The sequence below is a fragment of the Passer domesticus genome, chromosome 15 (genome assembly GCF_036417665.1).
Source record: "Passer domesticus isolate bPasDom1 chromosome 15, bPasDom1.hap1, whole genome shotgun sequence".
Lineage (NCBI taxonomy): Eukaryota > Metazoa > Chordata > Aves > Passeriformes > Passeridae > Passer > Passer domesticus.
In genome coordinates this window covers 5,703,233-5,721,580 of record NC_087488.1, presented here as the reverse complement: position 1 = coordinate 5,721,580, position 18,348 = coordinate 5,703,233, and the positions used below count along the sequence as shown (strand labels likewise).

General features: G+C 41.4%; 1 protein-coding gene across 3 annotated transcripts; it reads right to left on the bottom strand.

The window, feature by feature from the left end:
• Positions 1–3,958: 3,958 nt before the first annotated feature.
• On the bottom strand, positions 3,959–14,871 carry METTL22 (methyltransferase 22, Kin17 lysine). 3 transcript variants are annotated; one of them, XM_064390126.1, is made up of 11 exons: positions 14,611–14,856; positions 12,885–13,201; positions 10,198–10,548; positions 9,785–9,825; positions 9,555–9,699; positions 9,024–9,095; positions 8,875–8,928; positions 8,259–8,339; positions 7,506–7,608; positions 6,555–6,723; positions 3,959–4,848 (listed from the first exon to the last, which is right to left on the bottom strand). In XM_064390126.1, exons 2-11 carry the CDS (start codon positions 13,090–13,092, stop codon positions 4,813–4,815), a joined length of 1,260 nt encoding a protein of 419 aa, XP_064246196.1. In that variant the 5' UTR covers positions 13,093–13,201; positions 14,611–14,856; the 3' UTR covers positions 3,959–4,812. The 3 variants fall into 3 exon arrangements, with proteins under 3 accessions (XP_064246196.1, XP_064246198.1, XP_064246197.1); XM_064390128.1 differs by lacking the exon at positions 14,611–14,856 and having other exon boundaries at positions 12,885–13,080; XM_064390127.1 differs by lacking the exons at positions 3,959–4,848; positions 6,555–6,723 and having other exon boundaries at positions 8,212–8,339; positions 14,611–14,871.
• Between the last annotated feature and the right edge of the window lie 3,477 nt (positions 14,872–18,348).

The following is an 18,348-nucleotide window of genomic DNA, read 5'->3' as shown; positions in this document are numbered from 1 at the left end:
GTCTCATTCACAGCCTTGGTTTTCTTCAGAACCTCAGACCTGGCTACAGAAGGCCAATGAGAGAAATGCACACCTCCGTCCCTCTCCTGCGAGCAGCACACAGACACCCTCTGCCCATCCACGGACTTCTCAGAGCTGGGACCCATCAGGGATGCACACCAGAGAGGGGAGCTGTCAGAGCCTGCCCAGCCCTCCAGGACCTCCGTGGGAGGCTCCAGGGACTATCCTGGAGCAGCTTTTGTGGCTTTATGCCACCAGACAGGAGAGATGGATAGGATGCAAGCAAGGCAGGAATGCTGCAGGCTCCCAGAGGCCAGAGCTGCTCTTATGTGCCGCAGCACCATCAGTTTGCAGAGGGCGTTACAGGATCCTTCTGTCCCTGCACACACCACTGGAGGCTAGGCCATCTACGCCTCCTCATTTCCACTCACCCTGCCCAGAACCCTTATGTCTGTCAGTCTGTTCCAGTAAGAAAGATTTAATGGTCTAAAATCACAAGAGAGGCGGCAGTTGAGCTGTTCAGATGGCAGTAAGCCACTTGTATCATAAAGGACAAGGAAGCACTAGAACAGATTACAGGATCTCTATGAAGAGAGCCTTTGATAGTAAACACTTATCAAGATTCTCAGATTAATATGATTCTGCTTTGAGAGGAATACAGAACAGATAATTTCTTGGTGCCCCTTCTGATCATCCTACAATGTAAAAACCTGCTACTGATATCCCACAGAACAAGAACAGAGCAGTAAACTTTACTTTTTTCATGCTATCTTCTGCCCAACTTCCCATCAACTTTCTTGCCTAATTTATTATATGTATCTTTACTTAACTTTGAGGCAGAAATTGTTACTTCTAATTATTATTAACATCTTTCCTATCTTACTATCCAACGAGTATCCCTTTTGAATATTTGCTCAAAAAGCTTAGAGAATGCACTCAGCTTGCTCACAAGCTGTTCACAAGATGTTCCTTTGCATCTCTTCTTGCTCACACCAGTGGGGCTGGCCTGGGCAATGTGTTAATAAACACACACACACACACACACATATATATATATAGATATTTTGTTACTGCTTTTAGGTGTTGGTATTGTTAAAGACATTCCATGTGCCATCTGCTGGGGGAAACTTTCTCCAAGGCAATGTGGCAATGTGCTGTACTGACACAGCTGACTGCACTGCTGGCAGCATGAGGAGCCAGTTATTTCTCAAGAGGAAGCTTTATTCTGTTAATGCATCAACTTCCAGCACAGATGCAAAGGACACACAGAAGGTCGGGGTCAAGATGAGTCTGTAAAAACCACAAACCTCTTGACCTATGCCACAGCATGACAGCCTGGCAGCAAGAAGTAGCTCATTTTCAAATCCTGCGTCACTTGAACCTCCAAAGGGTTCAGCTTACAAATGCCATGATCACACGCAGGAGGTGAACTGCATTTTAAAGACAAGTTACTGAGCATTAAGTGAATAATTGTCAATTTACTTGCAGATTGAAAAACCACTGCAAGCTTATGAGACAGGCAGCTTTCCTTGCCGTGCCATAACAAGCAGACAGGAATGCAGCACCCACTTTTCAGAAAGTCTTCAGTTTCCTGTACCCAACAGTCAGCACCAGTAACTGTCTTTAAATCCACCAGCAGCATTTGGCTGTCACACTCGTGGCAGTCTGACTCTGGGCAATGTGGTTCCAGGCACAGGACTGAGGAAAGTCAGCTTTGCTAACACACCCTGCCCTGCACATTGGAGCACAGTTACACGTAACTCCAATGTGAATACAGATATCCACTGCCATCAAAATAGCTGGTCTGCTCTTCCTTTATAGCCCCAGCAGCAGATCCCCACTGATGGCCCTGTCTGGATCACAGGAGTCAGCTGGATTAGGTCTCATTGATCCAATGGAAAACTACACTTACAATTAGGTTTCCTGGGAATCAAAAACATCAGAATCCAGACTGCAAAATTGCTATAACCAACACTATGAAAGGGGGAGGTATACAACTGGAACATAAAATAAGCTCAGTAAGTAGAAATCTCAGACAAAATTATTTCTCTAAGTTTTAAAATGTTGTCTATCAGAATGAAAAAACAAAGCAAACAAAACAAAACCCAGAAATGCAACTGCCAGGGACATAGCCCTTAATTCTCTGTTAAAAGGGAAAAGGACTGGCACTAGTGGTGGATGTAGAAGTCCACAAATGGTCAAGTTAATGAACAGACAATCTCATGATAGTTATCTGCTATAAAACTTTGAGATGCAATTTAAGTCCTCATCTTCTAAGGAATGAGAAGTTCCTACCACACACACACAAAGTACATCCACTTTTTCCCAGAATGTCTCCTGAAAACCCCAAACTGCTGAAGGCAAAGCTACTGTCAAAAGGTAGGCAATTAAACACCACCTTCTTTTCAGGATTATTTCCACTGTAACTTCATCTGAAAATCTAGGTGAGAAGTGCAGAACCACACATGCCACCTAAACTGTTACTCCAAAATACAATATTGTCAAACTAGAAAGGAACAGGGTGTTGAACAAACTGTAAAATGTTTTGACTCAAAGTGTTGTACAGCAGATGGAGCTACAAGGATGGCCTACAAATAGCCACCTACACTTGAGAACACCCAACAATGATAAATATACAGAATCTATCCCATCAAGGGAGTGTCTTCAACTTTTTTCTACTGCAAAATGACACACAGACGTTCACAACAAATGAAGCAACTCTCCAAGTCTGACATCAACAAAGATTTAGAAGAAATAAATGTAATTAGTTTGCAATGCTTATTTGGGTGCCACATAAAGTTCAAGTTCTTCTCCTGAACAATACCTACAGTTGTGTCACCTTTGTTTCTCTTAAGAGAGATAAAAACAGGAGAGGGGTGGGGAATGAGAAAAGGCATTTGTTTCACCATGTGGCACTGACAAAAGTGAAAATCATTTGTTTCAAACCAGATTCCTACTGGAAGATCACGTGTCTATCCATTACCATACTTCCCATGATTTGGACACTTCTCCCTTTTATCCGAGCTAAGTGCACTGCAAGGGTTCCACAGGTTCCCCTTCACCTCCTCTATGTTCCTATCTCCAGAAAATGATCCATTTGGATGACTGCTGGATTTGCCAGCCAGATCCAGAAATGCTCCCAATTGCCTGAACTTTATTTAGCAAAAATGAAAGTCAGTTTTCCAAATAAAAATTTAATCTCCCCAGCCGAGCAGAAATATTCATAGGTTTTAAATTAAGTGCCTACTTTCTCTTCCTTCACAGGAATGAAGGACTTGCAGGTGAGTTTCTGTTGATAATTCCAAAGACTTTGAGAAATCCTGTGTGAGAAAAAGCCACAGGATTCCCTAACTGCTAACACTGTTTCACATCAACCTTGTACATTCTTGTACAGCCTTCAAAAAAATCACTACTGAAATAAGCAGTTACATTCAAAAACAGTTGAATCTACCAAAGTTAATAACATTACATAACAAACCAACAAACATTAGTTTGGGAATCTTTGGATTAAAACACAGTTTTTTATCTTTGAAGTTCAAATGAGGGTTCTGAGAGAGAAGTTTTGTATTAATCTAGGCAGATATGTGCTAACATAATGTAATTTTTACTTGTACTCACAGGGAATGGCCATCATCATCTAATAACCTTTCATCCTATTAAAGAACACAAAAAATAGGTCTTCAGACACATAAGCAGGTTATGAAATAACTGACCTACACCAATGTGAAACAGGCTTTCAAGAAGTCCATGAGATGCTTCTAATGAACCTCTTGCACACTCCCACAAGTCCCAGGCTGGAAGAGCTCCATCACTGAACTCTCCTGGTGCTGAGGAATGCAGTGGGCACAAGGATCCCCATGAGAGTATACATATGGCAAAGTGATATAAAAACAACAGTGCACATAACATTTATAAAAGTGCAAGCAGATTTTTGTATTCATTAATAACACAGGAGAGATTTAATAAATATGTTTTATTTTAATCCAGAAGAAAGATATTAGAGGCTCACTTTTGTTTGGGCAAGATATTCTTGGCCAGTTCCCTACCCCCAGCCTCACATGTATATGCTGAGTGTAGAACTCTGAGTATTTCAAGAGCTGTAACACCTCCCTTCATGTGGTACCTTCTCACCCTCAACCTGCCCAGGACAGAATAGCTTAAAATTCCTGCAGGACAATAAAGGGTTGACTTCCTGTACTCCAAAATCTCTGTGGAGTATTTTTAGAGGCTCAAACAAAATGCATCTTGTTTCCTTTCAAGTCAGACAGTGGCCCTAGAGTGATTTATATAGGACAAACTGAGAATTAAGGGCCAAGTTTCATAAACAAATTTCTTAAAGAAAATTTCAGTCATGACAAACAAGTCTTGTCCAGAACATTGTTTCCCAAATGTCCATAAATATAAATAATGTGTGGAACTGGGATAAGACTGAGAACAGTGTTCTTGTTGTGTAAACTAAAAAGGGAAATGCACAATATCTGCAAATCAGCCACATGGGAAAGGTTCTTCCAAACCTCTTCTTCTTCTTTGCCAAACTCTAAGAGTGAAGTCATCATCCCAAAAAGCAAGTCACTGCCACTGCCTGGCATCCAGCAGGTACTTGGAAACATCAAAGAAATCATGTCCAAGTGCACAAGTCCAAGAAATGAAGTGCCAAACCCAAAAAAGTAAAGCAAAACTGCATTGCAATACTTTCTGAGAACACAATTCCACTGGGAAGATGCTTTTCTTGGGATGAAAATCCTTATCTTAACAGAACATCAAAACAGCCCTTCTCCTTAGGTAAAGATCTTCTCTTCCCTCGTGGGTCTGTCATGTTAGGTGGTTAGCCATGATCTTCCACAATTCCTGTAGGAGCAGAAAAAAAAACATACAGCTATTTTCTCACACCAGTGGGCTGCAATAAGAACAAATTCCACATGCTCACTGTAAGACAAGTCTTAAGACACACCCTATACCTCCATTTATAGATAGTATCCATCTGTGGATGGATACCAAACCCATGTCTGTAATTTCCTGGAACAATTATTTGAAACAGAGCACTATAGCTGATTGCTTCATTCTTGTAGTGTGATTAAAAAAAATAATGTATGTTTAGTATAAAGTGGTTTGTTTTAAAATAGTTTTAAATTAGCTCAGTTGGCCAGAGCATGGTGCTAATAATGCCAAGGTTGTGGGTTGGATTCCTGTATCAGGCCATTCATTTAAGAGTTGGATTCAATTGTCCTTGTGGGCCCCTTCCAACTCAGAATGTTCTGTTATTCTGTCATTTCACTGATCTGCATGATGATGATTGATAATCCTGCTAATCCTAAGTATTTTGACTGATAATCCTGCTCTTTTTCTTAGCCTGTGTTGACAAATGGTTTCAATAATGCTGGTAAAAAACAAAACAACAAAACAACTGAAGAAATAATTTACTAGGGAATCAAAGTCTAACAAATGCATGGCTTATATAAACACAAACCCCCTTCTCAATCCTACAAGACAACAAGGATGAAAAATTCTTAATCACTTCATTTCTTTAGAATATATTTACATATGCTTTGTCTGCTCCCCAGAGGATAATTAAGCAGACTATCACATACTCTTCACCGTGTCATTGTTGAATTGTGGCAATAGACCTAATGATAAATAAAAACATAAGCATTTTAAAAATGCATAGATTTCAAGGGTCAGCAGCTTTCCTCAAAGCAGCCAGGGAATGAGTTTACATATTTATCTATTATCCAGGTTACTTCTGTGTACTTTTAAAAATTTTAAACAAGTTTTACACACGTTTTATGCCTGAAGGTATCAGCATTAAGTAAAATAAATCAATCTCATGAAGTAACTGTGGCCCCTGTCATCTCACTATGCATACACACAATATGGTCACTACAACAACACAATTTCTTGGTACCAGATTTGCAATCCAGTGCAAGATTTGCATCTCCTCTAAAAAGATTAATTAGACTGATTGTTCTAGGAGCCTGTTAGCTGTTAGTCACCCTGCATAATATTCCTAAGAGCAGATAATTTGGAAAAAAATGGAGAAAGATAACTGTAAGTGCTTGAGAGGTAATTAGATAACCAGAAATATCATATCTGACATGTTTCTCAATAACAGAAGTTTACAGCTAATTGACTTCTTCATAGATATTAGAACATTATGTCCTAAACTCTGAACTGGGAAAGGAATTGCTGAAAGTGCAAAATGAAAGCTCTTCTACAAGAAAATAAATGAGAAGAGCTATTGGTCCCATTTTCCAGTTCAGTCACAAAAAATGGCATTTTACAAAGTAAAGGTCTCTTATCCTTTGAGGAACTGAGGGCAATCTCAGCCACTCTACTGCTGTTAGAAAATCAATTCTGTCCCAGCCAAAGCCAGGACATGTCAATCTAGTACAGATTATGTAAGCACAAACAAGGATCATTTTAAATCAAAAAAACTAAGTGGAAATGAAAGATAATGCTTATTCTCCTGTTCTTCCTTCATGTTCCATAAACAGCTGATAACTAATTTGAGATGATTAGCCTGACACATTACATTTATTTTCATGAATGCCACTTACCAACTGCTCAATCCGTTCATAAACGAGGAACTGGCAGAAATCAAGCTTAATGGGCTCCACTGTATATTTCATTTTTCCATCTTGGAGGTTCTCTAGATCATTTAGAGTATTTCTAAAGTGACTGTATGCTTCACATGTAATATCCATATGTCTTAAAGTGAAGTTCAGCCTGGCAAAAGAGTAATTCATTTAGAACATCTCTCCTATACTGGTCTCTTATATAGGTGTGTAACTTCCCTCAGCTAATGAAAAAAAAATGAATCTTCTCAGCATAATTAACTCCCTTCAGCAGCCAAAAAAATGTACACCCCCCATTCCTGAAAAGCAGAAAAGATGTTATATCAGCATCAGTACACAATAACTCTTGGATGAACCTTTTCATTGATCTTAGGGCACTTTGCCACAACAGAATCATTGGCTTGGCTTCCTGGACAAGCACCTGGCAGCAAACCACAGGAAGAGTTATTGCTTACATATCTCTAGAGATTTAAGCAAAGCCTATTTGTGTATCAGCTTATGAATGCACTCCAACACACAATTACTTAGAAACATTCATTGATTCCTTAAAAGCAAACAAGAGAAACTGGTCTGGAGTTGCTCAAGCTAAGAAATAAATACCCTAATTCTAAACCACTCAATTCCATTCTGTGACCTCAAAAATATACAGCCAATGTTATCAGGCATTATATCAATCTAGCCACCTATTTATCCTTGTTTGCACAGAGGGTATCTCAGGTGAGGCAAAGGTAGGACAACAAAAGGCAAACTCCTGTTAAACTCAAATCCTGAACTGATAAAAATTAAGCATGTAGTAAAAAAAAAAAAAAGAGCTTATCCTGAGCATATACTGCAGCCTGTGATCATCTGATACAATGAAAATCAGAAGCCAACTTTCAATTAAAACACACAAAGTTTTAGTGCTTTTTATATTAAGTTCTTGGTAATACTCACCTCTTTTCCAGTGCTAAGTAAATGGTGCAAGAATTTCTCAAGTTGTGTGTGATTCTATACAGAGTTCTGAACAAGGCATCTGTCAGGTCATCATCATAGAACACTGTTAAAAACAAGATTAGGAGCACATGTATAATTAAGGATAGAATTTACTGAAGTGTCCATTATGAAACAGCAACAGGCCTTAGTTTTGATTACTCAAACCAAACGAGTCACTCTTTTATCTAAGTGCAAAGTACATTTTTAATGGCAACTGCTGACCTTGTAAGAGTATTCACAGCTGCTATTTATGCCAGGCTTTCTTTAAGCTTTCTCTCATCAGAATGGGAATCATTTGTCAGACAATTTACAAGCTTTGACAAGAATTCTCTCAGCCTGGAAATAACCTTACTACAAAGCTAAAAAAACCAGGATATTAGAGAGTAGAGAGCCTCTTTCCTTACAGGCTATATTCCCACATCAGGCTATAATTAATTTACCATTATAACCAGATCTCCTTTGAAAGCAGGACACACCAAAGAAAAGGAAGAGCTACAGCTTGCAACATCTGTTCTCATAATTGCTAATTCAGAATGTAAATATAATTGTTTAGAAAAGAAAAAAAAATACAGGCAGGAACACTTAAGGCAGAGCTTTGGCAAATTAGGTAAGGATCTGACCTATGAGATTTTAAAAGCAAACTAGGTATGTTTAAATTATTACTCACAATGCTTGAGTGTTTGATTTAAAAGCTTACTGTTTGTATTTCCCTACCATCAGCTGCCATTATCACAGAACAGTGATCAAGCAAATCAGCAATCTCTTCTTCAGACCAGCTATAAGGAGCTTCAGGATCTGGAAGAAAGAATATGGATTGGGTGTACATGATTAAATGTCTCAAATGACTGGAGAAAAGGAACTTCCTAGCTCCTGTGGGCAGCTGCTGCTCCATAAACAGAGCACACCACTCAAGGGAAATCAAAACTTTCCCTGTTCATTTTCTGAAGTTGTCTCAGTCCTCTGCTTTCTTTGTGTTATGTCCAACCCTCCCAAGGCTGACTGACAAGCAAAAGCTTTCTTCCACTTCAGAATTTACAATCCTGTGGCAAGATCACAGGTTTAAAAACATTAAAGCAAGCACACCTTTAAACAAAACCCCAGCTATATCCTTACATAAGTTTTGATTAATCTTCCTTTTTATCATGCTTTAAAAAATTTATTCTTCATTAAAAGAATCTTTATTTGAAAGTCTAATAAACACAAAACCTTTTCAACTGGCAGTATCAAATATTGTCATTAACCAGAATTTTCTTTGAGGCCCAAGAGAGGCTTTTGAATATGTAACACCAAACACCAACCCAATCTAAAAGAAGCCATTATAGGCACCTACCAGTGCAGAATTCATCTTTCAGCCAATCCAGTTCTTTCACTTTAATTTCCCCTCCTGAGAGTGAACAAAGATTACATCAGTCACAAATGGCCTTTCAGACAGCACCTGGGCTAAAGCAGAGAGTCAAAATCTGACCATACAGCACCTACCTCCTGGCTCCATCAGGTGCTTGTTTAATGCAACATTTTGCTCACACATGGCCAGGAGATCTTCACCAACATCTGGAAAAGAAGTGATAATGATATTAAAACCAAGAATATTTTGTATGGGCCATGTATGCCTCTCAGACTAATACTCAAAGTTTCTCTCAAGCTCATGAGATAAAGGAGAATTCAAAGCAACTCAGTCCACTGATGATTGCTCCCCTAGTATCCTTCTTCCTTTTCTCTTTCAGTTCTCTGAGCAACCCTTGAAGAAAGAAGATAGATTCCTACACTACCTATTTTAATCTGAACACACTATCTTGACTTCACTGCAATATATCTTGCTTTTAATCTCTTGAGCTCTCTCAGCCCCTTGAGAAAGTTCCTGTTATTTTTCAGTAAATAACACAAATTGATATGCATTAATAAAAATTATTAACTATAACTGAACAGATGAGTCTGAAAATACCAGGATGAAAGCATGACTTTGTAAAGTTTCATGAAAATATTTAACTGAAAAAACTGCCACTGCCTTACCTGTGCAATAAACTCTCTTGGCAGCTGTTCCCATGATAATGCTGGTAATTCCAGTGCCACCTCCAAGCTCCAGCACAGAGCAACCCCTGAACGTGTCCCTTTGAAAGAGAATGTAATCAGCCAGAAGGAAGGCAGCACGCCAGACCTGGGGACAAGGGAAGCACTTAAAACTGAATCAGCTCTGAAGCACATTCCATGAAAATCAAGATACTACAAGGCAGAACACGTACTTGTTTACCAACGTCTTCCAAGGGGGTTGCCATGGTGTGCTCTGTGGAAATGAGAGAGAACAGAAAACAATTATCTCAAAATTGCTCAAATCAAGTTCCATAGTGGCAGCTTTGAAACTAAGGCTTTGCTTCCCTTTCAAATATAGAACTAAACACTCTTCATTCTATTGAATGCTGGCTAATGCCAAACACCCACTCTAACTAAGGAACACTGAGTTCTCTGTGGTATACAACTGCCCAAATCACTTCCAGAGAAAAAATGTAAATTTTTATTTGCAATATCACAGTATTGTGATCATTATTTTCTTTCACTTAACAAACTGCTGTTCCATTTTGAAAGCAAACCTATTTTTCTTTTGTTTTACTGAAATGTATCTGCCACATTTCTCCCTGACTGAAAACTTATTATTTACCTATTTTAACAACATCACTGCAAGTGCACTCCTGCTCTTCATCTTCAAAAGCATCTTCTTTCCCTTTCATCAGAATTACAGGGCACACTATATCCCTCAAAAGATCCTCTGCTTGCAAATCAGAGGCACTTCGAGGTCTTCTGACCACTTCCAAGTCTCCATCATCATCTAGCAGAGCTTCTACTCCTTCACTATTTAATTCTCCTTCTTCTTTCACGTTACTCCTGTCCTTGTCACACAGTTCATCTCCACTTCTGCTCTGGTGTTCTCTTCCTGTGGTAATTTCTCTCACGTGTTTCCCAGATGCCAAATCTTCTGTGCTCCAAAGGAGTTTGAAATATGACAGGAATACTGTAAGAACACAGTGTGGGGGGAAAGGTCAAACACCAGATGAGGCAGAACCTGTGCACAACTTCCACATGCATGAGATTTTGGTATTCATTATATGTATGAAAAATCTATAGAGTAAAACATGATACAAGTAACTTGAGACACAGTTTTATTTGCTATGAAGAAATACTTCTGTTACTAAATTCTGGCAGCAGAAACTAACAAAGCACTTTCACAGTCCACTGGCTGACTCAGCATCTGCACAGCCACAACGGGCACGTTCGTCTGATTTAGTCACATTTATTTTAACTCTTGGCAGAGGGGATGCTTTCTTACACCCTCCAAAAGTTCTGTTCACAGAAGTTCAAACTAAGTTGAAAGCAGAATTAATACAAGTTAGAATTTGTTTATTTTGGTTAAGATTCCTATCTTGCAAGAAAGAAGCATGTTCCAGTAAAATGCAAGTTGAATTTTTGTTTGTTGCTTTGAAAGTCTTTAGGAGTTCAAGCAACTTCAAGCCTTGAAATTGGCTCAGTATATAAGAACAGAAATAAGTGCACAGGAGGCAAAGCTGACACTTCTGTAATTTTTTTAAGTGTTCAAACTGATTATGCAAAGAGATTAAACGACTGAAGCTATTCTTAATGACCAATTAATTAAAAATCTTTTACAACAATCACTCAGTGACATCAGCATCTATTAAAATTTTAAGTTATTAAAATGTGGACCTTGCAATTTTAATTACAAGAATCTGTACTGCCTGAATACCACACACAAGGAAGAACAGACATTCCACAGTCCTTCCATCTATGTTTATTCCCAAAGAAAAGGAAGAGATAAAGTGCTTGCCACCACTGCTTTCAACAATTTCACAATTTATGGAGTTTTATTCCAGTTTCTTTAGTAGACTAGATGTTCCAAGGTAGTCCACTGAAATCTGACAGAGGTTCCTCTCTAGTGAGACCATTTTTAGCTAGATCTAAAAAAATCCTCAATGCTTGTCCTAGCATGAGAAAATTTTAAAGTCTCCACTGTTTACATGATGACCAAATGAAACTAATTGGAACAGAGGATGCCATCAGTGAATGACATGCTTTGTTCTCCAAGTCCATTCTGATCCTCTGCACTCCTACAGCATTCAAAAGGTGGAAAGTCAAACTGAGTCAAAGGGGAAGAGACTAAATCCCCATAAACTTCCCCAAAACACAGCAAAGTGGCCCTGGTAGATTGTTATGGCATTGAAGGCTGTCATGCTACAATGCAATTCTTGTCTCAATAGCCAGAGGAGTGTCCCAGGCAGAGCTCACTGAAGTAGGCAGAACACACTGCACTTCCTTCTGCTGAAAGGTTCTTTGCACCAGTCACAATCACAGAAAGCACATATCAAACAGCATGAAGACCCACCACAGCATTAATTACCTGCGTTTTGACCTGAACAGGGTCAAAATTATTATTCATTTCCTTGTCAGGCCTACTTTGATAAATTTTCACATTGTCATACAGCAGAGCAGCTGCAGAAGTTACTTTTTTGATGTCACGAGTGGATTTGAAAAAACAATTAACACTTCTGTCACAGCAGGACTTTTGTACAGAACATTTTGCCGGCAGCCTCAAGGTTAGTTCCCTTGACAACTTTATAGCAACCTACAAGCTGGCAATCAGCCAGGGGCATTTGCCAACTCATTTCCTCTATAGCCTTGACTCTTCAAATTCTGTGTCAGTTAAAGCCATTGCTGTATTGAGTTTTCTTGTTGACATTTTTTTTTGAAGCAAACACCCCCCGCCACAAAAAAAAAAAAAAAAAAAAGAAAAATCAACTCTACCAACAGAAAAGAACCAAAACCAAAGAAACCCCACCACATAGCCCAAAGAAAGAAAGCTGTTATGCTCCTCTGGAATATATGGTAAATAATCACATAAACATTTAATTAAACTTGATAAATTAATTGCTGAAGTTCATATTTTAAACTTAAGTTACACTATTTAAAACCCCTGAGTTCTCACCTTTTGTGTGTAGGAAACATCTCAACCTTATTTTAAATCATGATTCCCAATGTGCTGTATTGACAATATTGCTCAATGAACCCTTAAATTAAACCTGCAAGTGAGTAAATTTGGTTACTTTTTGTTACTTTTGTTTAATTTTTAGGACAAGCTGTCTACAAGATTTCATTGCTGGAGTTAATTTCACGAGGAGAACACAGCTAGCCCTCTTCCTAAAGTCTGAGTAGGAGGTGATGCTGCTTATAACTGGGATAAAATATGTAACCATTAATATCAACCACTTAGAGGAGGATTCAGCCTCCCAAAGATCTGAGTACAGTTAAAACACAGCTCCATCAGGCAGCATCCATTACCTGGCTGTCCAACTGCATTCAGTCGTACCATGAGGTGTCTTTTGCTTGGGCAGTGCAAGTGGACATCAGACAGCACAGTGTCACTTCTGAACGTGGGGTTATCCATCTCCTTCTCTGCTAAATCTACCACGGGGTGCTGGTGAGAGGAACACCTGCAGTGCTCAAACAGCCCCTGATGCTGCCACAGAGGGATTCCATTCTCTCCCATTTACAGGCGTCCAGTAACAGTTCTGCTCACCAAGGGAAACTCAGGATATCATTTCTGAGAAGGTTGTGCAAGCTCCACCACGCTCCAAGACAACATCAGGGCATTCAACCTAAAAGCAAACACAGGCAGCTTTTGGTGGTAGCCGGACACTGTCTGAACATTGCTTCAGCAGCATTTCAGAAGACAAAAGTCAGATGACACTGTTCAATAAAGTAGCAATGCTCCAAGGCTCTCTTTTACAGAATCCTCAAATACATAACTGTTAAGTAGTTCAGTGGCAGCCACTGTGTATTTTAGGAAGAGCTTCTCATTTGCTTGTGTTACAAACAACCTCCCCTGAAAAAAACCAAATGTTACCATGACTGCACAGAATTACAATGCCTAATCAAGGTCTTCAAAGGGAATAAGGCCACTTATGTTGGCATTAACGTCTTGAATGATTATGCTAAATTTGCTATTGTGCAGTTGTGCTTGAACAAGATCACTGAATGGTTCAGAAGGCTGGAAGGGACCACAGTGGCTCATCTGCTCCCACCTCCCTGCTCAGGCAGGTCATTCTGGAGCACAGCATCGTCTCCAGATGGTTCTGGAGTGTCTCCAGCGAGGGAGACTCCACACTCTCTGTGGGCAATCTGTCCCAGGGCTCGGTGTCTCACAGGGAAGTTCTTTTTCACGTTCAGGTGGAGCTTCCTGGGCACCAACTCCTGCCCTTTGCTCCTGCCCCACTGCTGGGCCCCAGGGAGCAGAGCCCGGCCCCGGCTCTGAGCCCTCCCTTTGATGTTTACACACATTAAAAAGGCCCCCCTCAGTAATCTCTCCTCAACTTCAGCCTTTCCTCCTAAGAGAGACGCTCCAGACCCGCGGTAACTCAGTAGCCTGCCGGACCATCACACCCATCCACACTCACAACACTCCATGCTGCAGAGGCAGTCTGCATCTGTGGCTGGGCAGTCTGTGAGCTCTGCCCGCTCCAAACCCGCCCTGTCCCGGCGGGGCTGGGCGCGGGAGCCAGCGGAGCCCTGCCGGCAGTGCCCGGCGCTGTGGGAGGGCCGCGGGGCCCGCCGGAGCCTCACGGGGCTCGGCGCGGCTGGGGCAGGCTCCGCGGGGCCCAGAGGGGCCGGGCCGGGCTCAGCGGGCTCAGCAAGGCCGGGCCGGGCTCCGCGGGGCTCAGTGCGGCCGCGGGAGCGCGGGGTGGACACCCGCCTGTCCTCATGGTGGGACCCTCCTGTCCCCATGGTGGGACCCGCCTGTCCTCATGGTGGGACCCTCCTGATCCCATGGTGGGACCCGCCTGTCCCGCATCCCTCCGGGCACTGCCTGTCCCGTGTCCCCACGGTGAGACACGCTTGTCCCGCGTCCCCCGGCAGGACCCACGTCCCCCGATAGGATCCGCGTCTTCCCGGCCGGACCCATGCCCGTCCCGCTTCTCCCCGCTCAGGTCCCGCGTCCCCCCGGCGGCTCTCCCCCCTTCCCCGGCTCGGATCCCACCTCTCCCCCTTTTTCCCGCTCAGATCCCACCTCTCCCGCTGTTCCCGGCTCGGGTCCCGCCTCTCCCGGCCGCTCCGGCCCTGCCGGTGTCCCTCCTCCCGGTGTGGCTCCTCCCGGCTCCTTCCGCTGACGCCGCTGCCCGGGCCCGCGGTCGCTGCGGGCCGTGCGGTGCCCGCGGTGCTCGGGGCTGGCCCGTGGGTGTGTGTGAGAGCTGCCCGGCTCCAAACCCCGCTCAGAGCCTGCCGGGGAGGCGGCAAAGGCAGCGCCGGGCTTGCGCTGGGGCACCCGCGGGACTTGCTCGGAGTTACACACGCCTTTCCTACTCGCGTGTTCGCTTGTTAAGTGATTCTAGCATCCCTGCCCTCTCTCGGTTCGTCTGTAATGCCATGCAAAATCTACAAACGGCTTGAAAACAAAGTGGGAAAACCGCTGCGTTTCTTCCTCAGTCGAGATGTCCGTATTCCAGTACCGCTGTGAGATCAGCTGAAGCACAGCTCTTCACTTGTTTAGGGAGTTTAGTCGCTTAACTCTGAAGAGTTTTTAATTACGTATAAACCAGGTGAAATAAACAAGACTGAGTTAATAATTGAGTGGAAACATCATAACCAGAGTCTTTGGGAGGCTTTAACAACAGGAGTTTGCCTAACAGGATTAGACCACCAGATTTTAGTATCTACGTTTTGGACCATGGTGTTTTAGGTGTTTAGGTTTTTTTCCCAGCTGAGCTCGTCTGCAGTGGGAGCTGGCAGCTGGTCTGGCCCTGGGCTGTGTGGTCAGTGCAGAGGTGCAATGGTGTGTGGGCACAGGGCAGCTCAGCAGCTGGACACTGAGCAGCCCTTGGTGCAAAATCACAGACAGAGGTGTGCTCCAAACTCCCATCTGTGTTCCAGTTCACCTCCGTGGCAAGTCTGCTGGCGCTGCTGAAGTTGTTTTATCTTTCAGCAGGAGAATCTTGTTCAACAGTGGGTATTTACATATTAATTACTTCATTAGCATATGATGCTAATATCAATTGCTATAGATGATCCTTGTATTTTTCTTGAGTAGTAGGAAGTATTAGTCGATTAAAAACCTTGGAATGTAGTAGCATAGTCTGTATCTAATTCTAGATGTCTCATCATCTGCCTCCCTCAACAAAGGCTAAGAATTACTAAATAATTTTTAAAATAATTAAATAATCTTTCCCTATTTTTACGGTCAAGTGTTTTGAGTGGCAATGAAATGGAAAACACAGAAGCCATTCAAATATCTCATTGCAGTTTCTGTGGGGAATTTTGTTGGATGGATATCTGACAAAAATGCTTTGGAGATTTGTCCTCCTTTTATCTGTCTCCTGTGAAAGAGCAGAACATTATTTTACTTCCTGTGGTGATATACTGCCACATAAATTATTACTGCAGTGTCTCTCTCTGCTGGCATGCTCCTCACTGCTGTGGAGTACTAAGCAGGCAAAGCAGATTGTATTTGTCACAAAATCTCACCGGTCTGCAGCAAGAGGCACTTACTGGTACACAGGCTTAGTGTCATTAGAGGAGTAGCTAAAAATCTCCACTATATGGGGACTTTAAAACACAAAGTTTCATTACGTGAGAAATGGAGCTACTGCAATTGCTTTTCTAAGAAAAGTAGAGAAAAATGATACCTCATTTCACATATGCATAATATTTGGGCAAAACAGGAATATCTCGTGGCTGCAGAAGATCTGTGGCTACAGATGTTGTAACGTGGGTGATAATGAAAATTGTTTAGGGAGCTGCAGTTTCTGTACTACACACAAGAGGGCTTCGGCAGCAAATTCCTAAGATTTACCTCTTTTTTAAGGATGCACCGAAGTTGCATTTCCTGTCTTCCTCACAGCCATGTGACCTAGGAATTTGTTTAAATTTACCTCACATGCCAGACAACTTTACCAAGGTTTAATTGTTTGTTTGAAATGATGAATTGGGCCAGTTTAATTAAGTACCAAGAAGTTGGCTGTGCTGGTTGCTTCAGGCGTGTCCCTCCTGCAATCCCCCTTTGAATTCAGTGTCATGAGCTGACACTCCATGGGGTTTTTTTGGCAGATCAGGTAATACTGAATAAGAGTCAGGACATTGTATGTCTTGTAGTCTCTCGTCAGAGATAAATTGTGACTGGTCAGTCCTTTTTTAAATTCATTGTGGGTTGTGACTCTTCAAAACTGGATGTGCACAAGTGCATGATGAAAATATTAAATCTGAGAAGGAATAGCCAAACCTCAGATCAACCAGCAATAGTTACTAATTTCCAAGGGCATTGAATCTGAAAATTGTAATAGTGTATATTGTCTAACAGCTTTTCTCTTTTGAGCCACAGGGGAAGTTGTTGTGGTAAGTTTAAAAGAACAATAAACTCCAGAATCCCATTAGCTTTACTGGAAGGCTGAATGGTAAAACTGCCTTTGAATTTAATTCTTCAACAAAAAGAACAAAAACAAAACAAAACAAAACAAAAGAAAAAACAGGAGAAAAAAAATGTGATATTTCCTGGAAGAGGATTGTGAATGAAATTAGATGTGTTGAGTGTGTTTGTTGCCATGGCAGCAGTTAATTACAGTCATTGGTGCACACTTGCACTGGCTGGCTTTCCTACAGTCAGGTGGATAAACATTGTGTGAATCCCTCCCTTCTTCAGTTTACAAATAATCTACTTCTAGTAGATTATTTGTAAACTCTTCACAAATACAGACTGGGAGAGGATATGAAATAAAGAAACACTGGGGAAAATTGAGGAATTCAGTGGGATTCTGCTGCACCTGAACAGCACAGGTTCAGAACAGTTGAGTTAAAACTGCCCTGGAGATGAATTTTACCCAGGAAAAGTCCTGGGAAGCAAAGCTGGTGATTCCCAGAGCACAATGCCCTCTGAATCCTCCAACACCCAGGTAACCCTGCAAGCAGAACAGAGAGGGTAAAAGTTACACAAGCTTTGCCCTGCTCAGGCTGGAAGAGGCTGATACTTTTGCTGCATCACACTCTGGGGACTAATAATTGGACTGCAACTTTGAGAGCATATTCTGAATTATCTTTGTTGTTCTGAGCAGCAGATTGACTTTGGCAGATGCAACCAACACCTAGTCTATGCAAAGCAAAGTGTTCCTTCTCCATAAAGCTAAGCCTAGATTAAAATTATGAATCTTTAATGCTATAGATCCTAGTTTAACATTCAGAGATCTCAGGAAATTGAAATTGAGTTTCTAGAGAAAATAATTTGCACTACTGGCTTTTTCCTTTCATTATAAATATTTCCCAATGAATACAATAAATTGTTTTGTAAACTATGTTTTTAGTTTTATGACTTTGCAGGAATTATTTGTTCCTTAGCATGGCAATAAATGCCTAAAAAAATTATGGTGATGTGGAAATGAAACCTTTATGTAGAGTTGATTTACTATTGATATAAATGTTTGTCATCAGCCTGGTCAAAAAAGGACCTGGGGTTAGTAGGCTCTAATTTTGGTTTACTGTAAAGTAAGTCTAGACAGAGTCTACAAGGACCTCCACACATCTCGATGGCTGAAATAGATTATTTAATAAAGTTTCTAAAAATAAGCACATGTACAAACTTCGTGGGCCCCAAGATCAGAACAAAACCTCTCCAAGACACAGAGTATCACTGATAAGCATCTCATTCCTGATTAACAGCTTGTATCCAACTGGGTTAAATGTTCCTCCAGTTTTACACCCTTTGCTTTCCCTTGGATTTAACTGGGAGATGACAGTGGCAGATCATTGCAGGGGAGTGATGATT

What these genes read in the sequence shown, in the direction of transcription:
- METTL22 (XM_064390126.1), bottom strand. Translation starts at nt 13,092, where the DNA reads ATGGGAGAGAATGGAATCCCTCTGTGGCAGCATCAGGGGCTGTTTGAG. An exon ending in CAGTGATGTTGTTAAAATAG is followed by an intron (nt 9,826 to 10,197) that starts GTAAATAATAAG and finishes TCATTTCCACAG; the next exon opens with AGCACACCATGGCAACCCCC. An exon ending in ATGAACGGATTGAGCAGTTG is followed by an intron (nt 4,849 to 6,554) that starts GTAAGTGGCATT and finishes CTGCTCCTACAG; the next exon opens with GAATTGTGGAAGATCATGGC.